Consider the following 23,825-nt stretch of genomic DNA (forward strand, 5'->3'; position numbering starts at 1 on the left):
TTTCTCATTTCTGATTCTGTTTATTTGGGTCTTTTCACTTTTTTACTTTGTCTGTCTAGCTAAGGGTCTGTCAATCTTGTTGATCTTCTCAAAGAGCGAACTTTTGGTTTTCTTCATTCTCTTTATTGTTTTTTTGTTCTCTAGTCAGTTATTTCTGCTTTAATCTTTACTTCTTTTCTTCTTCTTACTTTAGGATTAGTTTACTGACCATTCTCTAGCCTCTTCAGGTGTTCAGTTAGGTCTTTGGTTTTAGCTCTTTCTTGCTTTTTGGTATATGCATTTAGAGCTATAAATTTTCCTCTCTGTACCACCTTCGCTGCATCCGATAGGTTTTGATATGTTGTGTTCTCATTTTCATTTGTCTCTAGATATTTACCTATTTGTCTTGCACTTTCTTCTTTGGCCAATTGGTTGTTTAGGAATGTTGTTTAACCTCCATATATTTGTGAAAGATCTGGTTCCTTGGTGGTTATTGATTTCTAGTTACATTCCATTATGGTCAGAGAACATGCTTTGAATAATTTCAATCTTTTTAAATTTATTAAGACTTGTTTTGTGCCCTAGTATATGATATGGAGAATGTTCTGTGTGCACTATAGAAGAATGTATATCCTGGTACTTTGGGATGTAACGATCTATATATGTCTGTTAAGTCTATTCCAATTATCATATTGTTTTAGGTACTCAGTTTCCTTATTGTTTTCCTGTCTAGTTCTATCTATGAAAGAGAGTGGTGTATTGAAGTCTCCCACTATTATTGTAGGCATATCTATTGTTACCTTCAGTTTAGCCAATGTTTGTCTCTTGTATTTTGGAGCTCCTGAATTGGGTGCATAAACATTTTTGATTGTTATTTCTTATTGGTGAATTTTTTAATATATAGTGTCCTTGTTTGTCTCTTTTGACATCTTTGCATTTGAAATCTATTTTGTCTCGTATTATTCTAGCTACCCTATCTTTCTTTTGGTTGCAGCTTGCGTAGAATATTTTTTTTTCATCCCTTCACTTTTAGTCTGTTTGTGTCACAGGTTCTAAGACGTCTCTTATAAACAGCATATTGATGGGTCATCCTTTTTAATCCAGTCCACCAGTCTGTATCTTTTAATTGGAGAGTTTAATCCATTTACTTTCAGAGTTATTACTGTGAAGGGAGTTCTTGAACCAGCCATCTTGTCCTTTGGTTTTTATTTGTCAGATCTATTTTTTCCCATTTTTTTCCTTTAAGTTACTGTTACTAGTACTCTTCAGTTATGTGCCCTTCTCCAAACCTCTCTCTCCTTTCTTTTGTTCGCAGCTGGTAGAGCTCCCCTTGATATTTTCTTGCAGGTCGGTCTCTTGTTAACAAATTTTCTCAGCATTTGTTTTTGAAAATTTTAAACTCTCCTTCAGTTTTGAAGAAGTGCTTTGCTGGATAAAGAATTCTGGGCTGGCAATTTTTCTATTTCAGAATCGGGAATATGTCATACCACTGCTCTCTTGACTCCATGGTGCCCACTGAGTAGTCAGTACTTGGTCTTATGTAGTTTCCCTTGTATGTGGTGAATTGCTTTTCCCTTACTGCTTTCAAACGTTTCTCCTTCTCTTCAGGCTTTGACAGTCTAATCAGTATATGTTTCAGAGTGGGTTTATTTGGACTTCTATTTGGAGTTCGTTGAGCATCTTTGATTTGCATATTTATGTCATTTGGAAGGGTTGGAAAGTTTTCCCCACTGTGTCTTGAAACACTCTTCCTAACCCTTTACTCTTCTTTCTCCTTCTGGGACACCAATGTTCCTTACATTTGTTCACTTCATGTCATCCATCATTTTTCTGAGATCCATTTCAAATTTGTCGATTTTTTTCACCATTTGTTCTTTTGTGCTTTTGCATTGCATTACGCTGTCTTCTAGTTCACCTATTCTTTCTTCTGCCTCTTCAAATCTACTGTTGTGTGTCTCTAGTACATATTTTTTTAATTTAATTTTATTGAGATTTGTTCACATGCGATACAATTATCCAAAGATCCAAAGTGCACAATCATTTGTCCACAGTACCATCATTACAGCTGTGCATCTGTCACCACAATTTTTTTTTCAATTTTTCGAACATTTTCATTACTCCAGAAAAGAAATAAAGGCAAAAAAAGAAAACTCAAATCCTCCCATACCCCTTACCACTCCCCTTCCATTATTGACTCATACTATTGGTATAGTACATTTGTTACTGTTGATGAAAGAATGTTAAAATACTGCTAACTGTAGTACATAGTTTGCAATATAACTTCTAGTTATAGTTTCATACATTTGTTCTAGTTCATGAAAGAGATTTCTCATATTTGTATAGTTAATCATGGACTTTGTCCACCACAGGATTTACTGTTTTATACGTTCCAATATTTTAACCTCCAGCTTTCCTTCTGGTGACATATGTGACTCTAAGCTTCCCCTTTCCACCACATTCAAACATCATTAAGTTCTGTTAGGTATTCTCACAATAATATGCTATCATCACCTCTGTCCATTTCCAAACACTTAAGTTCAGCCTAGTTGAACATTCTGCTCATAACAAGCAACCACTCCACATTCTTTAGCCTCATTCTATATCCTGGTAACTTATATTTCATATCTATGAGTTTACATATTATAATTGGTTCCTATCAGTGAGACCATACAATATTTGTCCTTATGTGTCTGACTTATTTCACTCAATATAGTGCCCTCAAGGTTTCTTCATCAACCTGTTTTGTTTTTTTGCTGGTTTTGTTCACCCACCATACTTTCTGTCCTAAGTAAACAATTGATGATTCCCTGTATAGTCACATATTTATGTATTCACCACCATCGTCACTATCTATATAAGGATGTCTCCAATTCTTCTACAAAGGTGGAAGAATCAAAGACGGTAGAGAGACAAAAGAAAAACAAAGAAAAATAAATGGCAGTTAAAAGCAACAAAACGAAAGAAGGAATTAAACTAATAGAGTAAAAGAATCAGACAACATCACTAATGCCAAGAGTCCCATACCCCTCCCTTATGTCCCCCTCTTATAGGATTTAGCTTTGGTATATTGCCTTTGTTTACATTAAGGGAAACATAATACAGTGTTTCTGTTGACTGTAGTCTCTAGTTTGCATTGATAGTATTTTTTTCTCCCAATTCCACCCTATTTTTAACACCTTGCAAGGTTGACATTGATTTGTTCTCCCTCATGTAAAAACATACTTGTACAGTTTATCACAATTGTTGGGCACTCTAGGTTTCACTGAGTTATACAGTTCCAGTCTTTATCTTTCCTCTTTCCTTCTGGTGTCCCACATGTTCCTAACCTTCCTCTTTCAACCATGCTCACAGACATCTCTGTTCAGTGTACTTACATTGCCATCCTACCATCATCGAAAATTGTGTTCCAAACCTCTTACTCCTGTCTTTTCCTTTCTGTCTGCAGTGCTTCCTTTAGTGTTTCCTGTAGAGCAGATATCTTGTTCACTGACTCTCATTGTCTGTCAGAATATTTTAAACTCTCCCTCATATATGAAGGACAGTTTTGCTGGATATAGGATTCTTGGTTGGCAGTTTTTCTCTTTCAGTATCTTAAATATGTCACACCCGTTCCTTCTTGCCTCCATGGTTTCTGCTGAGAAATCTGCACCTAGTCTTATCAAGCTTCCTTTGTATGTGATGGATCGCTTTCCTCTTGCTGCTTTCAGGATTCTCTCTCTGTCTTTCATGTTGGATAATCTAATTATTAAGTGTCTTGGTATAGGCTAATTCAGATCTATTCTGTTTGGGGTATGCTGTGCTTCTTGGATCAGTAATTTTATATCTTTCATAAGAGATGGGAAGGTTTCATTGATTATTTCCTCTTTTATTGCTTCTGCCCCTTTTCCCTTCTCTTCTCCTTCTGGGACACCCAGGACATGTACATTCATGTGCTTCATGTTGTCATTCAATTCCCTGAGACATTGCTCATATTTTTCTATTCTTTTCCCTATCTGTTCTTTTGTATGTAGGATTTCAGGTGTCTTGTTCTCCAGGTCCTGAGTGTTTTCTTCTGCCTCTTGAGATCTGCTATTGTTTGTCTCCATTGTGTTTTCCTCTCTTATGTTGTGCCTTTCATTTCCATAGATTCTGCCAGTTGTTTTTTCAAACTTCCAAATTCTGCCTTATGTTTGCCCACTGTTTTCTTTATATTCTTCATCTCTTTTGCCATATCTTCCCTGAACTCATTGATTTGGTTTTTGGTTTATCATATTTCTTTGAAAATCTTTAATAGATTGTTTCATTAAAGTGAAACTGTATCTCAACTCTGTCTTGATTGAGGTGTAAATTTGTTCATTTGACTGGACCATATCTTCGTTTTTCCTAGTGTAAATTGTGGTTTTCTGTTGTCTCAGCATGTGGTTTCCTTAGTTACCCCAGTCAGATGTTCCCACACCAGAATGGGTTCAGATCTCAGAGTGGGGTTATATTCAGTTTCAGGTCTCCCTGCAGGTGTGTGTTAGAGATTGACAGACTTTCCTGTGATTTCTCTAGCTCTTTGCTTTTCCTAGCCTGCCCAGCAGGTGGAGCCTGTCAGCCTGTCACTCCTGACTAGTGTAAGGAGGTGTGGCCCCTTTAGTTTCTGTTTTGGCTCTTTTCCCCCATGTTCAGGGGTCTGGTTCTGCAGAAAGACTGGTAGTAGAGCTGGGCTGTACCTCCTTCCTCTTAGGGAAGGTACAACCCCTAGGGAGTTATCATCTGCATTTGAATAGCTCCTTTGTCTCTCTATTACCTCCACACATGTCTGGGTCAGAGCGCTGTGAACTGAAAATGGCTGAGACTCTCTCCACTGAGTCCCTCAGGTTGAGAGAGAGAAAAAGGGACAGAAAGCCCCTTTCAGAGCCAGCCCATGGCCCCCCAGTTTCACTTGTCAGGCGGAGATAATACCTGGTCTTCTGGGCTTCCCATCCCGGGAGAGAGAAGTCTTCTGGTCCTCTAAGGTCAGTCATCACTAAGAGCTTCTGTCTGCTTGTTAGGGGTTTGTAGCTTGTATTCAGCAGTCTACGTTTGTTAATTAAAATCTCAGTTGAAGCTGGGCTGAATTATTATTTGCTTGCTCAGAGGGTGCTGCTTTCTCCCACAGCAAGGTTTTGCAGCTCAGCCTGCTGTGGAGAGAGGGGGCTCCCTGTGTGGTTCTGCAGTTTTTGCTTACAGATTTTATGCTGCGATCTCAGGCATTCCTTCCAGTCCAGGTTGGTGTACGATGTGCTGACAGTCACGGTTGTCCCCCAGCAGTTATTCCAAATTATTTACTAGTTATTTCTGGTTGTTTAATAGTTGTTCCAGGGGAATCACTAAATTCCACTCCTCTCTATGCCTCCATCTTCCCCCCTTGTCTAGTATATTTTTAATTTGATCTATAGTGTCTTTTATTTCCATAAGAGCTGCTGTTTTTTTCTTTACTCTTTTAAATTCTTTGTGCTCTTCTAGAGTCTTCTTGCTTTCCTTTATGTCTTTACCCATCTTGTTGAAGTTGTTTTGGAGACTTGTTTGTACTTCTTTAATTCTCCAAATTTTGTCTCTTCTTGCTTTTTAATTTGTTTGCTTGGCTTGCCCATATCTTCTAGATTCTTCAAGTGCTTTGTGATTTTCTGTTGTCTTTGGGGCATTTGCTTGTCTTCATAAGGTTATTTTGACAAATTCAGGATTATTTGGGCATTGATATGTAATCTAGGAGAGCTACAGCTTGCTCTAGTGCAGTTTCCCTATCCTACCAGCAGGTGGTGCTCTCAAGCTTGTTTTCCCCAAACTTCTCTTATGTTGCTTGGTGGAGTCTAAACTAAGTGGGGCACAAATCAGTGCACCAGTTCTCCTTGTGCACTGGGACTGTTCGCCCTAGGGCTGTGATGTAAGCTCTGAGCAGTTCGGCGGGGAGTTGGCCCACGGGCACCTGCCAGATCAAACGTGCACTGCTCCCTGCCTATTGTGCGCCCATGAGCCTCTGAGGTGTGGGAGGGGCTTCTGATGTGTTGATATGCCACTCTCTCCTATCCACACTTCTTGATGGTGCATCCCACCCCAACTTACTTGTGGGGAGAGTAAATGCTGACTCCCGGCTTCCCTCAGGGAGCTCCCAGCTAACTGCCAAGGTGGATACACAGGAGTGGAGAGCTGTTGCTCACTCCCTTGCCTGGAGGTCATCTCCCCACTGCCGCCCCAGGAGGTGGTCCCAGCCAAACTCATCCTGTCTCTTGAGGTGCCGTCTCTCCACGTTTTTGTCCACATCCCCTCCACAAACTGTCATACTGTGGGGGGTCGTCTGCAGCCAGTCACACCTGAAATTGTGGTCCCAGGCATACTTGGGCCCTTCTCTAGTTTCTTTAACAGAGAAGCCCGTTCTACTCACCTAGTCTATCATCTTTTTTTTCTTCAGAAAATTAGTTTTTTTGATTACCAATCTAGTCTCTTTACTTGTTATAAGGTCATTCAGGTTTCCTAATTCTTCTTGAGATATGTTTTTTAATTTGAAAATATAAAACATGTACAATTGTAAGTATGTATACGGTTGTCAAATAAAGTCCACATTGCATATAAAAGCTAGCATACTCCTAATGCACAGGGAATCAGTTTGAAACCTGTACTACTTGACAAATTTTTAAGTATAATTTTTAAAAGAGCATTAATTTCTCTTTTTTGAATTATTTTATATTACTCCATAGTGGTTTCCAATTTGATTTTGTTTAATATTGCTTTTATCTCAGCAGCCATGCAGCAAGTGTTGGATAACCTTACGGAGCTGCCCTCATCTACGGGAGCAGAAGAAATAGATCTAATTTTCCTCAAGGGGATTATGGAGAATCCTATTGTGAAATCACTTGCTAAGGTATATTGATTTATTCGTAAGATTACTGAATTATTTTACAAAATTGTTTTTTCGCTGAGCTTTTTCTCAAGTTCTTCTATTTTAGAATTTGCTTGATATGACATAGGCTTAGTTGGAAAACAGCAGTGCTTATCACATAATGAAATCATAATATACCCAAAATTAGACCACTTTTTCCTTTTCTTTGCTGACTTTAAATACAGGATGAAATGACTCTTAGTTTTAGCCTAACACCTTTAGGGTTTAGGTAACTCAACTGCATTGTCCTGTTATAATGGATCCTGTGAAAAAGGTCCGGGTACTTTGTGTACTCCCAACAACAGCAAGATACTGATTTTCTTCTTTTACGTTAGAATGTACACCTATTTTTCATTTAAATTCTTGATTTCCCATATCTAGTACTTTTCTAAATCTTGTTTTTTTATGCATAAGCCTCATTTTTTTAAAGATCATTCCCCATAGTCAAGTCTAGTTTCTCATTCATTCATCCATTAATGTATTCTGGCAACCCATTTTTGTTCCTCTTTATTAGACTTATATTGCTTCCATATAATACTTTTCATAAATATCACTAAAGCCTAGTGTCTCACAACCTTGCTATCCCATTCTTTACAATTTCCCAAGTGATTCTTGCTTTCGGGAATCTGCCATATGCCTTCCATGACCTTTTCTTCATGTGGCTACGGTGTCATTCCCTTTGCTTTTTGCCTGCCTAGAATGTTGGTTTCACCCTCTGCCATGATCTTTATTACCACAGTCTTTTACTTGTCTTCTTCCAAGACTCCTGAAAATCAGATCTTTTACAAAATTTTTCATTAGTAAAAGTGAGCTAATGATGCAGATTCTTCATTTTATTCATTTTATTTGTTCATCCTTACTGATATTGTGATCATATGGCTCCTACTGGAAACAAATTTATTTTCAGATTGCCTACCTGGAATTTTTTTGAATCATTTTTTATTGTAGTCTCTTCAAAGTTTGTTAAATATTCCTTGATTTTCATAAAAATATATGTGATTCGTTTTCAGATTCAAGTTTCCTGTCATAAACACCAATCACCATTCTATATAGTGATAAAATAATGGCCTCAGGATCTGTTCAGATAGGTAGGGGCTATTTGATCCTCCATTAAATGGTTCACTCTGAGTTCTTATTTTGGTTTTTCAACTCTTCCCTTGATAACCATCCTTTTGGTAGTCAGCTTTTATTGTGAATGTGTCTATTATACCTGTCCCTCCTGTCTAATTTGTGGTTTTTGTAGATTTAGGAACTAGATAATAAGTCTACAATATGTCATTTTACACAGTGCTTTTAGATTACAAAGTCTTTAAAATGTACTGTTTTGCCTTTGCAACACTTTAATGAATGGAACATTATAACTCAGCAGATAAATGATTTTCCTGGAGTCACTTGGCTAGTAAGTGACATAGATAAGGGTTACGTCAGGTCTTCTGTCTTCAAATTCTGTGCTCTTTCTACCATAGCACAGGACTTAAATATATATAAAATAATGATTAAAAAGTTTAGAGGGAGAAACTAAGATGGCGGCTAGGTGAGACAGGGCAAAGGAACACCTCCGTGAAAAACACTAGATAAGGACCAGAGAGTGACCCAGAATACCAGTTACAGCGATGCGCCAGCTGGACGAGATCTGCTAGTTCCCAGGGGCTGTATACTTGGTTGAACCGGGAGTCTGCATTCTGAAACGAGTGAGTAAGCTGGCTGGAAGTCCCGCAGCCACGCGGCGAACTGGGGAAGCCAGGGCTTGGCGTTTGGAGACCGACAGGCTCTGTTAAAAAAAAAAAAAAAAAAAAGGGAAAAACCCAGGAGTGGCTGCAGCTGCGATTGTGGGAACCATGCAGTAAAACACAGCAAGAGGGGGCTGGGCCGGCCTCTTGGTATCTGGCCTGGAAGATAGCCCACTGCAGATACCCTTGGGGCCCGGGGAACGGAGGGGAGAGCCGGAAGCAGAAAGAAACCCCGCGGCTAGCAGCTGGCTTCCCGGAGGGCTGGATAAACTCCTGCCCGGGGCCATGCCCACAGCCCAGAGCCCCGCCAGTTGTCCCGGAGCTGGGAAGGAGGAACTGTGCGAGAAGAGGGTGTGTTGAGACGCCCCGTTCGGCTATGTCTGCATCAGGCTGAAAGTGCTCCGGCACAGCCCGGCAGCCTGGGGCTTCCCTTGAGGGACGGCGCACACTGGTGACATCGCACGGCATTCCCTTGACAGAGGTCCTGGAGGATCGCGGCTGGGCAGGGGGACGCACTCGGAGAACCCAGGGACGCTACGTCAAGTCCTGTGGTTTGTGGGACAGCAAGAGAGAGGGGCTGGGGCTGAACTGAAATGAAGGCTTGGACTCTTGCGGTGGCCTTGAATCTCCGGGAACCAGGGGGATTTGAGTATTGAGGCTGTCCTTCCTCCCTGGCCACCCGTACAAGCGCCCCGCATTCAGGGCGGATGGCTCCAGCAACACCTCAGGCTGAGTTCTCCGGCTGGACCCCACAAGAATCATTTCCCCACACACTGTGGGGACAAGGTGGAGAACTGACTTGAGAGGTATAGGTGACTCACAGACGCCATATGCTGGTTAGTTAGAGATAGTGTACTTCACCAAACTGTTTCTGAAAAATTAAATAGGTTTTTTTTTACAACTTGAAAGAACCCTGTCGAGCAGAGCAAATGCCAAGAGGCCAAAAACAACAGAAAATCTCAATGCATATGATAAAACCAGAAAATATGGAGAATCCAACTCCAAATACACAAATCAAGTTATCAGAAGAGACAGAGTACCTCATAGAATTAATCAAAGAACTACAGTTGAGGAATGAAACATGGCAAAGGATTTAAAGGACATCAAGAAGACCATGGCCCAGGATATAAGCGACATAAAGAAGACCCTAGAAGAGCATAAAGAAGACATTGCAAGAGTAAATTAAAAAAATAGAAGATCTTATGGAAATAAAAGAAATTGTTGGCCAAATTAAAAAGACTCTGGATATTCTCAATACAAGACTAGAGGAAGCTGAACAACATCTCAGTGTCCTAGAAGTCCACAAAACAGAAAATGAAAGAACAAAAGAAATAATGGAGAAAAAAATAAAAAAAATCGAAATGGATCTCAGGGATATGATAAATAAAATAAGACGTCCAAACTTAAGATTCATTGGTGTCCCAGAAGGGGAAGAGAAGGGTAAAGATCTAGAAAGAGTATTAAAAGAAATTGTTGGGGAAAACTTCCCCAACCTTCTACACAATATAAATTCACAAAGCATAAATGCCCTGCGAACTCCAAATAGAATAAATCCAAATAAACCCACTCCGAGGCATATTCTGATCAGATTCTCAAATACTGAAGAGAAGGAGCAAGTTCTGAAAGCAGCAAGAGAAAAGCAATTCCCCACATACAAAGGAAACAACATAAGACTAAGTTGTGACTACTCAGCGGCCACCATGGAGGCGAAAAGGCAGTGGCATGACATATTTAAAATTCTGAGAGAGAAAAATTTCCAACCAAGAATACTTTATCCAGCAAAACTCTCCTTCAGATTCGAGGGAGAGCTTAAATTTTTCACAGACAAATGCTGAGAGACTTTGCCGATAAAATACCTGCCCTGCTTCAGATTCTAAAGGTAGCCCTACCAACAGAGAAACAAAGAAAGGAGAAAGAGATATAGAGAATTTTAACAGACATGTATAGTACCTTACATCCCAAATCACCAGGACACTCATTTTTCTCTAGTGATCACGGATCTTTCTCCAGAAGGGACCATAGGCTGGGACATAAAACAAGCCTCAAGAAATTTAAAAAAAAAAAAAATTTGAATATACTCAAAGCACATTCTCCAACCACAATGGAATACAAATAGAAGTCAATAATTTTTGAACTGTAACTCCACTATTTACTTCCTACATGATATAAATTATACAAACTCTAATGACAAATCAGTGGTTTTGAACTCAATGTAAAATATGTAATTTTAGAGAAGTATATAAAGGTGGGGGAATGGAGGAGTATAGGAACATAGTTTATGTGTCCTATTGAAGTGAAGGTGGTATCAAAGAAAAACAAGATTGATATGGATTTAAGAGGTTAATTTTAACCCCCACAGCAAACACAAAAAAATTATCAGAGAATATAACCATAGAGATGAAATGTAGAGTTTGGGTTAAGAGAAATGAGGGAAGGGGCAATGGGGAGTTAAGAAATGAGTGTGGAGTTGCTGTTTGAGGTGAAGGAAAATTTCTAGTAATGGATGGTGGGAAAGAGCATTACAACATTCTAAACGTGATTAATCCCACTAATTGAAGGCTAGGGAGGGGGTGGAATGGGAAGATTTAGGCTGTATATATGTTTCCACAACTGGAAAAAAAAAAAAAAAAGTCTAAATAGATGATGATTGAATGCCAAGGATGAACTTGGATGTGATTGGAGGATAGAGGACAGGTGGCTGAAAGGGACACAGTTGAGACATAGGTAAAGGAAATATAGAATGTAAGCTTTGTATCATTGTTGAATCTCTTTTACTTCGTAGCTGTGCTTAATGGGATTGCATAAAAGAATGTTCTTGTTCATGGGTAGTGTATACGTGAATTATAGTGTATGTTCAAGGATGTGTGCAGCTAGCTCTCCTATGTTCAGAAGACAGAGCAATAGATAATGGATGATAGGGAGGGAGGGAAAGAAATAGCGATGTGACAGCATGTTAAAGTTGGTGGATTGAGCTATTGGGGGAGAAGGCTCAGGGTATGATGGAATTCTTTGTATGGGGTTAGTATTGTTTTTGCAACTGTTCCTATAACTTTGAATTTATTTCAAAATAAAAAAAAATAGTTTAGAGGAATCTTAAGAACTTCTGTGTGGGTAAAAATTTACTGATTTTTGTGCCCTGATGTTGGCCTTTCAGAGGATCATCTCATCCATGATATTTAACAGGTAAAATTACTTCTGAGTGGGTGCCATGGTACTCTTTTGATAAAATGAGATAAATAACAGAAGCACTCAGTAGTATCCAACATCCAAGTAAGTTATTAATAAATAGAAACAATGGTAGTTCAATACTCCTGCAATATAGGTAAATAAATCAGAGGTTTAATTGAGACTTCTGCTTCTAAGAAAGAGTCACAGCAGGCTAACACTCCAAGTATAAAAAGGAGGAAAAATATGAATAAATTGCCAAAGAGGCAAAGCAACATATGTACATTGGTAGACCTGTGGAGAGACAGGAACATGTGACCAATAATCATGAGAAAAATAAACAACAGAAGCAGTCCCATACAGAGTCCTTTTATTAGAATACTAAATAGGATTTTAAAAGAGTTCATTAATATATGTATTTTTTAAATAAGAGAAAAGATGGGAAAAACTAATGAAGGCTTGTAAACTATTAGAAAATCGGAATCAAAACAAAGAATCCATAGGATATTCTAGGATTGAAAAATATAATATTTGAAATTAAGAGCTCATTTGGTGGGTTTAGTAGAATACTAGACACAGCAAAAGACAGGATTAGTGAGTTCGAAGACAGGTCAATAGAAAATATTCAAACTGAAGCTCATAGAGGAAGAAAGAATAGAGAAACAGTAAGAGTAATGGTTCTCAATGAAATAGAAACTGAATGCCATAACAGAATGGATTGAGATCTTTAAAGTGCTAAAAGAAAACCTCTGCCAACTAGAATTCTATATCCAGGAAAAACAATCTTCAGTAACGAAAACAAAAATAATTTTTTTCCAGACAAAATCTGAGAAAATTTTTGTTTACTCAGCAAGAAATGAAATAGTTAATTCTTCTGGCAGAAAGAATGACAAAGAAAAGGGTATGTTAATGTGTAAATATTGATTAATACTGACATTTAAAAATGAAATAAAAAGTTTGTGGCATTTATTGCATGTATAAGTGAGAATATGTGATGATGATAGCCAAAAGGAAGGAATGACTAAATAATGTTGACCTTTCAGAAGATCGTCTTGTTCATGTTTCTTAGCAGGTAAAACAGTTGGATGACTTCTGAGCAGCTGAGGTTCTACTGTACTGTTTTGATGATGACAGTGAAATAAAAAGCAGAAGTACCCAATATTATCCAACTTCTGTCTTTGAAATTGTAAAATTCTTTTATTGTTCAATAAGCATTAAGAGTAATAGCATAATGTAGAATAAAAAGTCAGGGGCACAAATTGAAATCTGTACGATAGCCACCCAAAGTAAAAATACAAGGAGGAATAACTTTCACCTCAAGCCGTAAGAGGGGAAAAAAAATAGTCTAGAATTACCCTCCCTCCAGAAACATTAGGTAAATGAATAAAATATAGGGAGAAAACTATCTTCAGTCATTGAACAGCACAAACTCTGATCCCTGATTAGGGAAACGAAGTAAGCACTGTGAAATTGCCTGGGGCAGTTTCTATGCTCAAGTGCAGGAAGGGGGAACTCAAATAGAACCTGACACTCTTGCTAATTTGAGGAGATAGAGCTTGGAATTTGGAGAGATTAAGGTGAATGGAATTTGTAGGACAGAAAACCAGAGGGGAGGAAGCTGCACAGAACAAGAGCTCTTAATATCTGTAGAAAGATCCCCTTCAGTCTTTGGATGCGTATTGATTAGCACATATGTGGGATATGCCTCTATGGAGTCCAAGGAAAGATCCACTGAAAAGCAATAGGCCAAGCAATTTCCAGTGCTTTTGAAGGTCTGTGAATAGTTTGCATTTCTACCATACTGAGTGATTAGTCTTCATAGTACCCAGGATGTGGGGTGGAACTCTTAGAAAAGGTTTCTCCTTAAATAAGTTAGTCCAAGAATAAAGGCTGCTGCTCTGTACCCACCCTAACAAAATTTAAAAGTAAACCTTGAACAAATCTAGCCTTGTCTCAGTTAACGTAAATGTGTAAAGAAGTTTTAAAAGGACTACAAGAATTTCAAGCACTCAACATTCACAATCCAACATCCAATAAAATAATACCAGGCATGCGAAGAAGCAGGAAAATATAACCCATAAGTATTGGAAAAATCAATAGAATCAGGCCCAGGAATTATTACTGATGGAATTAAGAAACAAGGACAGTAAAACAGCTATTAGAAATAAACTTCATATATATGTTCAAGAAGATAGAGGAAAAGAACAGAGAAATGGAAGATTATAATAAATTTCCAAATGGAATTTCTAGAAATGAAAAATAGAATACCTGAAATGAAAAGTACAGTATCTGAAAAATGAGATTAACACTGCGGAAGAAAGAATCCATGAATTTGAAGGACATAGCAATATAGGCTATTCATGGTGAAGTGCTGAAGGAAAGAAGATTAAAAAAAATTATGATCACAGTCTCATTTACCTGTGGGAAAATATAAAGTGGTCTACTGTATGTGAAATTGGAGTCCCAAAATGGAATAGGTGTGTGTGAACAAGAGTAGGAGAAATATTTGCTAAAATTATTTTAAATTTGATGAAAATTAAACCCTTACATTTGAAAAACTTATCAAGTCCAAAGCAAAAGAAACAAAATAAACTCCACTGAGGCACATCATAATCAAGTAGCTGAAAACCACGATAAGACAACATTTTAAAAGCAGCCCAGGGTCAGGAGGGGACACATTATGGACAGAGAAAGAAAGATAAAGGCAGTCTGCAGTTCGTCAGAAAACTAAATACAGAGTTTTTTTATGACCCAGTGATTTCACTACTCAGTATGCACTTAGAAAATCTGAAAGTAGGGACACAGACACTTGTACACTGATGTTCATAACAGCATTTATTCACAATTGCCAAAAGATAGAAAAATCTCAAGTGTCTGTCATCCAAAGAATAGATAAGCAAAATGTGGTATATATACAATGGAATATTATTCAGCAGTAAGAAGGAATGAAGCTCTGAAACATGTGACAACATTGATGAACTTTGAGGACATTATGTTGAGTGAAATAAGTCGGACACAAAAGGACTGATATTGTATGATCTCACTAATATGAACTAATTATAATATGTAAACTCATAGACTTAAAGCCTAAAATGTAGGTTACCAGGAGATAGAATGAGACTAGCAAATGGGGAGCGTTTGCTTAATATGTGCGGAATTTTTCCCTAGGTTGAACTTAAACGTTTGGAAATGGATAGAGGTGATGGTAGCACATTATTATGAGTTTACTTAACAGTGCTGAATTGTGGGTGAATGTGGTGGAAAGGAGGAGTTCAGAGTAAAATATATCACCGGAAGGAATGTTGGAGGTTAAAACATGGGAATGTATAACACAGCGTATCTTGTGGTAAACGGCTATGACAGATAAACAGTACAAATATTAAAAAGTTATTTCATGAATTAGAACAAAGGTACAACACTATTACAAGGAGTTAATAGTAAAGTGGTAGATGTACTTATTGCAAACTATGGACTATAGTTAACAGTAATATCTTAATATTCTTTAATTAATATTCTTTAATACAGCAACAAATGTACTACGCCAATACTAGGTTCAGTAATGAGGGTGAATAAGGGATATGGGATGTTTTAGGTTTTCTTTTGTTTCGTTTTTAGAATAATGAAAATGTTCTAAAATTGATCATGGTGATAAATGCACAATTGTGTGGTAATACTGTGAGCCACTGAGTATCTACTTTGGTTGGACTGTATGGTGTGTGAATATATCACAATAAAATTGCATTAAAATTTTTTAAAAATGACAATTTTCAACACTATACATATGAGAAGATAATGGAATAACATCTTGAAAGTGCCAAAAGAAAAATTTGTTTTCTAAGATTACATACCTAGTAAAAGTATCTTTCAAAAATGAAGGTAAAATACTTGTTTATGCAAATAAAAGCTGATAGAATTTATTATCAACAGACCTACCTGCAAAAAAATTAAGAAACCTTTGCAGGCAGAAATAAAACAATAGCAGATGGAAATTTGAATCTATACAGATTAATGAAGACATCAAAAAGTGTAAATATGTCTGCAGAAATTAAAAGGCATCCTTTCTCATTTTTTCACTTAAAAGATAATTGATGCTTAAAACAAAAGTAACAATAATTCTTTGTGGGGATTATAACATTAGAAGTAAAATATGTGGCAATAATAGCACCTAGGAGGGGAAAGGGAAATAAAAGTATATTGTTGTAAGGCTTTTATATGATATGTAAATTGTATTATAAAATAAGAAGGAGATTGTGTTAAAGATGTTTATTGTAAAGGCAACGCAATCACTAAAACAATAAAATGAAGGGGTATATAGTCAATAAGCCAATTGTGGAGATAAAATAGAATGAAAAAATACTCAAAACAAAAGATGGCAGGAAAAGACGGGGGAAAAAAGGAAAGGATAGGATAAACAGCAGGATGGTAGTTTTAAACCCAACCATTTAGATAATTGCCATAAATTTAAATGGTCTAAACATTCCAACTGCAATGCAGAAACTGCCAGATTGGATTAAAAATATAACTATAGCATATGCTTTCTACCCTAATGATGAAGAGAGATGCTTTTAAAGTAAAAGGATGGAAAAAGAGATTCCATGCAAACATTAATTGAAAAAAAGCTGAAAGTAGCTATATTGATATCAAAGTAGATTTTAGAACAAGGAATATTATCAAGGATGAAGAGGTCAGTTCTCAAGAACAGATAATGCTAAATGTGGATATACTTGATAATAGAGCTTCAAAATGCATGAAACAAAATCTGTTACTACTTAAAGGAGAAATAAACAAACCTGTGATTACAGTTTGATTTCAATAGTCCTGTCTCAGTAAATGATAATATAAGTAGACAGATGATTAGTAAGGGTATAGAAAATTTGGATGGCACTATCAACCAACTTCACCTAATTGATAGTTAAAGAACACTCTGCTCAACTATAATACACACTGTTTTCAAGTATATATGGAACATTCACCAAAGCAGACTGTATTCTGACCCATAAAGAAAGTATTAATAAATGTTAAATGACTAAATTGATCAAAGTATGTTCTGACCACAACAGAATGAAACTAAAAATAATAGAGTTATCTGGGAAATCCTCACAACACACTTCTAAATAACCCATGAGTCAAAGAAGCATTAAATATCTTGAACTGAATGAAAACGAAAATACATGTGAATACAGCAAAGCTGTGCCTACAGGGAAATTTTTGGCATGAAATGCTTGTATTAGAAAAGATCTCAAGTCAGTGATCTTCATGTCCAACTTAAGAAACTAGAAAAAGAAGAGCAAATTAACCCAAAATAAGCAGAAAGAGGTAAATAATAAAGGCTAGTCATTGAAAAAACGCAAATATTGAAAATCAGTATAACTTTGAAAAAAATCAATAACTGATAAATTTCTAGCTAGACTGATGTAAAGGAAGACAGAAAAGACACAAATTACCAGTGTTAGCAGTGAAAGAGAGGACATCACTCCAAATCCAAAAGACAAGGATAATAAGCAGAACAACTTCATGGCAATTAATACAACTTAGATGAAATTGACTAATTCCTTGAAAGACACAAATGCAAGAATAAATAGATAATCTGAATAAACCTATGTCTATTTTTGAAAATTTAATTTACTGTTTAAAACCATCCTACAAAGGAAGCTGCAGGCCCCGATGTCTTCACCAGTGAATTCTATTGAACATTTAAGGAAGAAATAATGCCAGTTCTAAATACAAATATTTTTCCAGAAAAAAAGAAAAAGGAAAATGAGGGAACACTTCCCATCTTGTTTTGTGAGACTAGCATTATCCTTATATCAAAACCAACTAAAGGTATTTCAAACAAAGAAAACTAAATAGTAGTATCCCTCATGAATGTAGATTTGAATCAATCAATATATATCACTGTTTTAACAGAATAGATAATAAAAACTATATAATCATTTTAATAGTTGCAAGAAAAGCATTTTGACAAAATCGAACATCCATTCCTGTTAAAAACTCAGTTACCTAGGGATAAAAGGAGATTTCCACAACCTGATGAAGGGCATTTGTTTAAAAAAAAAAAAAAAAAAAAAAAATCCCATGTTTAACACTATAATTAATGGAAGATGGAAGAATGTTTTCCGCCTAAGATCAGAAACAAGACAAGGATGTTCACTTTCACTTCTTTTTTAATCGTTATGCTATTTATTTATTTATTTATTTATTTATTGCTCCGTTGCACTGGCTGGGATTCCCAGTACAAAAAATTGCAAAATATTTATGTTAACACGATCTGTAACCAAAATAAGAACTCTTACACCTCAGTAAGAAGATAACTTAATTTTTCTTAATCCACGAAAGATCTGTACATACATTTCACCAAAGATGTTCAGTTGGCAAATAAACTTGAAAAGATAATCACCATCATTGGTTATTAGGAAAATGCCAATTAGAATCTCATCATTAGTCATTTAAAATGATAGTGAGATATCATTACTTAGTTCCCACAAGAATAGCTGAAAGTTAAGATTGCTGATAACAAGTATAAAGCAGGAAAACTGGAAGTGTTGTATATTGCTGCTTGGTATGTAAACCACTTAGTAATAGCAGTGTTCCAAAGATATTATTGTTTGGTAATAAACTAAAGCTAAAATGCTAAAGCTACAATGCAAGTACCCTCTCACCCTACAATTACGCTCTAAGGTATATACCCAAGAGAAATGAAACATGTAAAAATAATTCATAGAAGCTTCATTCGTAATGACAAAAACTTGGAAATAAGTCAAGTATCTATCAATAGAATAGGTAAACAAATAAAAATATATGCATATAGTGGAACACTATATAGCAATGAAAAAGAACAAACCACCGCTGCTATATGTAACAACGTGAATGAATCCATCAGATATAATGATGAGTGAAGAAGCCAGCCAAAAAAGACTACCTGCTGTTAGATTTTGTTTTTGTAAGGTTTAAAACAGGCAAAGGTAATCTGTGTTGGAATAGTAGTTACCTGGGAGGAGAGTGGGGAGATAGTGACTCGGGGGGTTCAAGAGAACCTCCTGGAGTGATGGCAGTGTTCCATATCTTGATCCACATTTTGGTACATAGTTACATGGCTGTGTTTACATATGTAAAAATTCATCAAATTGTCCACTTAAGCTTTGTTCATTTTATATATGTTATACGTTACTTAAAAAAAAAAAAAGTAATGGGTGTCAGGAGGCTGGGTACCTATCAGAAGAGATGGTGGGTGGTAGGAATAGGGCCCAAACATAACATTTTTAAAGTGCTGACAGATTTCCAAACTCACAGAACTTTGGGCCATGATGAAGTCATCAAAGTAATGCCACCTTGTGGCAGATAGACTAAGTCTTGTTTTGATCCTTTTTGCATGTAAGATAGAGTCCATACCAACTGTTTAAACCTTAATTTTTTGTATTTGGTTCCATAGTGGAAGCTTCATTCTTTGAGAAGGCTGCATATAGTCCATTATATGGATAAAGCATGATTTTTTTTAGTCAGCCTTCTGAGAGACATTTAGATGTTTTTTTCTTTTACAAACTATGCTGTAATATACATTCTTGCTACATGTTATTTTGATATTTTGCACATGTGTGAATATATGGAAAGGATCAATTCTTAGCAAAATTACTGTAATTTTGGTAGATACGGTCAAATTGCTTACCAATGTATGTTGTACCAGAAATGTATGAGGGTACCTGTGTTTTCCTATATCATGGTTATCAGAAGTTTTAGATTTGCCAATCTGATAAGGAGATAAAAGGTATTTATTTCCTTATAGTTGTTAGCATTTCTCTTATCATGAGTGAGCTTGTGTATATTTTCATATCATTAAGAGGTATTTCAGTTTCCTTTCTGAGAACCTGTTCATGTTCTTTGCCAGTTTCTCTTAATAAGTTGTTGGTCTTTCTTTTTTTGGTTTGTAAGAGTTGTTGATACGTAGGGTAATTAGCCTTTGTCTCTGATATGAGTTGCTAGTGTTTTAACCCTATTTTGACATTTGTGTTTTTACTTGGCCGATTTTTCACAAGAAAAAATTTTAAATGGTCACATAGTTAATTCTATCAGGCTTTTTCTTTTTTGGTACAATTTATAACTTCTGGTTTTGCATCCTAGTTAAAAAGATCTTTTCTATTCGAAGATTATGAAGATTCTGTTTCTTTTAATTACTATTAAGCCAAACTTTTAAAAATGTCCTTTCTCCTTTTGAAAAAAGGCATAACGGATTATCATTTCTTAGTTTTCTAACGTGTTTGTGGTTCTCCATAATCCTACAGATACATCTAAAAGTGGCTCAGTAATGTCATTTAGGAGATCTCCTAATATAATTTGCTTTTCTTGGAATTTGAACTCCTTTTAACTAGATGACTTCTACAAAGTTTTTTACTCATTAGAGATTTAAGTTCTAACTTACTGTTATTTATTTCATCCTTTTTTGTCCCATAACAAAGTGCATCCACTTAGATATAATGTATGCAGAAGCAAAACAGAAATTGAGTTCTGTATTCTCTGCCTCATTTCTTCTTCTCAAATTCGTGTCTGTTTTCAAGCATTTCAGGTTTTGACTTGATCTTTCTTATTTTGAGAACTCTAGAATTAAAGAAAAGGAAGACTCTTGACCACAGCAAAACTTATTCCCCATTTACTTAGCTTTGTCAAGAAATATTTAATGAGCACCTAGTATTCATAGCCCTGTTTTAAGGAGATAGAAACAAAATTTATGATACATTTCTTGCTTTTAAGGGGAAAAGGCAAGGTTACTACTACACATAGTAATAATATTCTTATTAGATAATAGCATTTGCCATTTTAGATAGAGCCCACAATTTTTCTTTTAAAAAAGTTTTGACTGCAAGAATGGTTGCTCTGTGCTTAGGTGAAATACCTAGAAGTCTTGAAAGAACTTTTTCTTCTCTATAGTTCATTTTTCTAAGGTTCAGTGGTTAGTGAATAGGATTCTCAGAATTGGACATACAGGAAGGTTAGGTCATATTTGTATCAGTTCCAAGTGTTTTACAGAGATGTTCGTGACATGTTCATCCAACCACTTGAGATAGGTGAAATGTATTTCTATTGAGTTACACTCAGTTTCTAATACATTTTCTCTTAAAGGAAAACAAATCCCATTTATTTAAACAGTATATGGCTTTATCTCTTCCTGTAGTCAGTTTTCAGTGTTTCCTTTGTCTTTTTGAGTTTGACTAGTTAAATTCAAGTTGGTACTTGCCTCTTGGAAATGACCAAGTGAATTTGGATTTTAAAGTAAATTAGTGGTCCCAACTTCTTTCACAATATCTTGGAACTTAAAGAATTATATATTAATAAATAAGGACCTGAATTTGCAATCTTATTAAAAGTAAAATTGCTTTTGATTGAACCCAAATATGTTTCAAAAATTGACTTTCCATGTTAATATAATTACAGCCACAATTTCATTAAAAACATTTTTTTCTTCAAGAGTTTCTATATTTTCTAGTGAGATTATTTCCTACCATTGAATCAGTTTATGAACTTCATGTGAAAAAGCCTTCAGTTATGTTTGTTTTTATAACTTAATCTGCCTTCCTACCTGACTTCCTCTTTCTGTCTTGCCATTACTCTTTCCCCATTCGCATTTGTTCTCACCTCAATTTAGGAACAAGAAGAGGGGATGAACATAGAAGGGAGAGGAAAATCATAAGTATTTGCTAGTCGTTGATCCTGTTTGTTCCTTTGCTTGTCCCAAAGTCCTGAACTGAACCAAACTCTGTCACTGTCTAAAGTCTTGTTACAGTATGCTGATGACATAACATAGGACTCTATGGATATTAGAGAAAGTATGTTGACAGTAGTTCCTGAAAATAGTAAGCCAGTCAACATGTTTTCCTGTTTCTTCTTACTTAGATCAAGGGGTTAAGGTTGGAGGAGGTGATAATCTGAACCTTAAGATTATAAAATAACTATGGGTGAGCCATCCTAAGAGGGAACAAGTCAACTAGCAGTGAGAGCATATTTCATACATTTAAGTGTGTCAGAGTAATACAATCATATGTTAGATTGAATAAGTAACAGCAGGGTGATTTTAGAACAGCTGTCTATGAAGTGATAAAAGTCAAATAAGCTTTAGTAGGTAAGAACTCAAGGACTCTGCCATTTACCAGTAGTGTGAATTTAAGCAAATCACTTCACTTTTTTTGGATCAGTGTCTTCAGCTTTAAAGTGATGATGATAATACCTTGGCTGAATACACACAGAAGCACAACTTGAGAATACAGTTCCCTGCACCAATAAATGTTAGGTGTTTTTTTTTCCTTTTTTAAAAAGCTTTCTTACATTACTGTAAGAGTATTAGAATTTTGCAGGGTTAAGATGCAGGGTTGGATATTTTCTTAAAAGCAAATATTTGCATTTAAACAATTGTCAGTTCTTGCTTGCCTTACAGGAGATAACGAATTATGTAGATTACATCAGTTTTTGCCATTATTACGTTATATATTGAGTATCCTCATCATCCTATTATTATCTGGCTTGTAATATATTTTTTAAAAATTATGATTTTACTCTCTTTCTTTGTGGCATTTTTCTAGTCATCCTAATATTTTTTGTTTTTCAAATCTAATAAAAAAATTTCCCTCTGTTTAAATTATATTTGGTCTTTTGATATTTTTTTCTTTTTTAATATCAGTTATATTTTCTTCTTTGTCAGTCTATTTCATATGATTGAAAAAATTTCTTCCTCTGAGGTGTTTCTTTCAAGTGTTGCTTAATCTGTATAGCCCCCTCTTGCACCTAAAACTTATTTCAACTCTTGTAAATTACCCAGAAATACATTTAAAAGAAAAAAAATGTCCTTTTTAAAATTAAAATGTGTATTTAGACTGAAGAATCTACTCTGCATGGTAGAAATAATATCTAAAGTATTGTAGGTTTTTGATAAATATTGATACTTTGCAACTTAGAATTTGGATTTTTCTTCAGCACTTAAAATGTAAGATTTGTTATCTTATGTGGTTTCATTTTTAAATTAAATCTCAATAATTATGCTTTGCCTGTCTTCAAAATCAGAAAAGCAAAGAACACTTAAAAGATGGAGACTATTTTATGTTCACTATCAGTTTGAATTTAAAAGTCTTCTTTTTTTGTGAGGAATGGACCTTGAGGGCAGTATGTTGGGTGAAATGAGCCAGAAATGAAAAGACAAACATTGTAACGCCTCACTAATATGGACTAACTATAATGTGCAAACTCTAAGAATTGAATCTGAGAGCATAGGTTATCAGGGGAAAGCTTACGTAAGGGTTCCCAGATTGTAAGCTCTTATAGCAGTCACATCAATTCCTGAGTTGTAATGGTTATTTCTAAATTCTGAGATGCTGAGCTCTTAGTGTATGACCTGGTCAGTCCCTGGAGCTTCAGGTGTCTCTCTGGCACCTGAGACTCAGAGTCAGAGTTTGGCAGCTATGAATGTCAGCATTACAAATTCAGGAACTATTGAAGAAGCTGAAAAGGAGATCAGACTTCAATTAGGGATATGTACAACATGGAATTGGTTAGGACTGGGGTGAATCAGGCTAAAGGGTAGAGGATGATATTGACTGTTTTAAAACTTCAACTTCTGTGTGAGACCAACAGAAGAGATATTTATTTAGTGCAAAATCTATATTTTCTGTAGCACACTATGTAATTTAACTTGTATGGTCAGTTTATTCAAACACCATAGTTACGTGGAATCCTGAATAGAGAGTGAGATCTGGTTTGTTTGTATAGGTTAGTGTGAAGCCCTGATACATTCCCGAGTAATTCAGGCAGAGAATAAAAAAGTATATGCAAAGCCCCCTTGAGGGACTGGGGGAAAATGTGGAAATATTAAACTTCCCCACCTGGGGAATTACTGATATTCCCACAAGGTTAGGGACTACAGATTTAGAAGGCTGAGCCCTGGATCTTGGGGCTTGCTCTTATGAAGTTTGTTACTGCAAAGGAGAGGCTAAGCCTACTTATAATTGTGCCTAAGAGTCACCCCCAGAGAACTTCTTTTGTTGCTCAGATGTAGCCTCTCTCTCTAAGTCAGCTCGACAGGTGAACTTGCTGAC

At 36.0% G+C, this 23,825-nt stretch overlaps 1 protein-coding gene across 6 annotated transcripts in view; it reads left to right on the forward strand.

Annotated features, from left to right (window-relative positions):
• The window catches only part of MPP6 (membrane palmitoylated protein 6), a 140,140-nt gene that overhangs the window by 34,281 nt on the left and 82,034 nt on the right, over window positions 1-23,825 (forward strand). For 3 of the 6 annotated variants that reach the window (XM_037836911.1, XM_037836914.1, XM_037836913.1), the window contains one exon: window positions 6,720-6,841. In XM_037836911.1, coding sequence (XP_037692839.1) covers window positions 6,725-6,841 — 117 coding nt within the window. In that variant the 5' untranslated portion in view covers window positions 6,720-6,724. The remainder of the gene's footprint in view (window positions 1-6,719; window positions 6,842-23,825) is intronic. The other 3 variants (XM_037836916.1, XM_037836912.1, XM_037836915.1) reach the window with 1 other exon arrangement.

This window comes from Choloepus didactylus, chromosome 5 (genome assembly GCF_015220235.1).
Source record: "Choloepus didactylus isolate mChoDid1 chromosome 5, mChoDid1.pri, whole genome shotgun sequence".
NCBI lineage: Eukaryota > Metazoa > Chordata > Mammalia > Pilosa > Megalonychidae > Choloepus > Choloepus didactylus.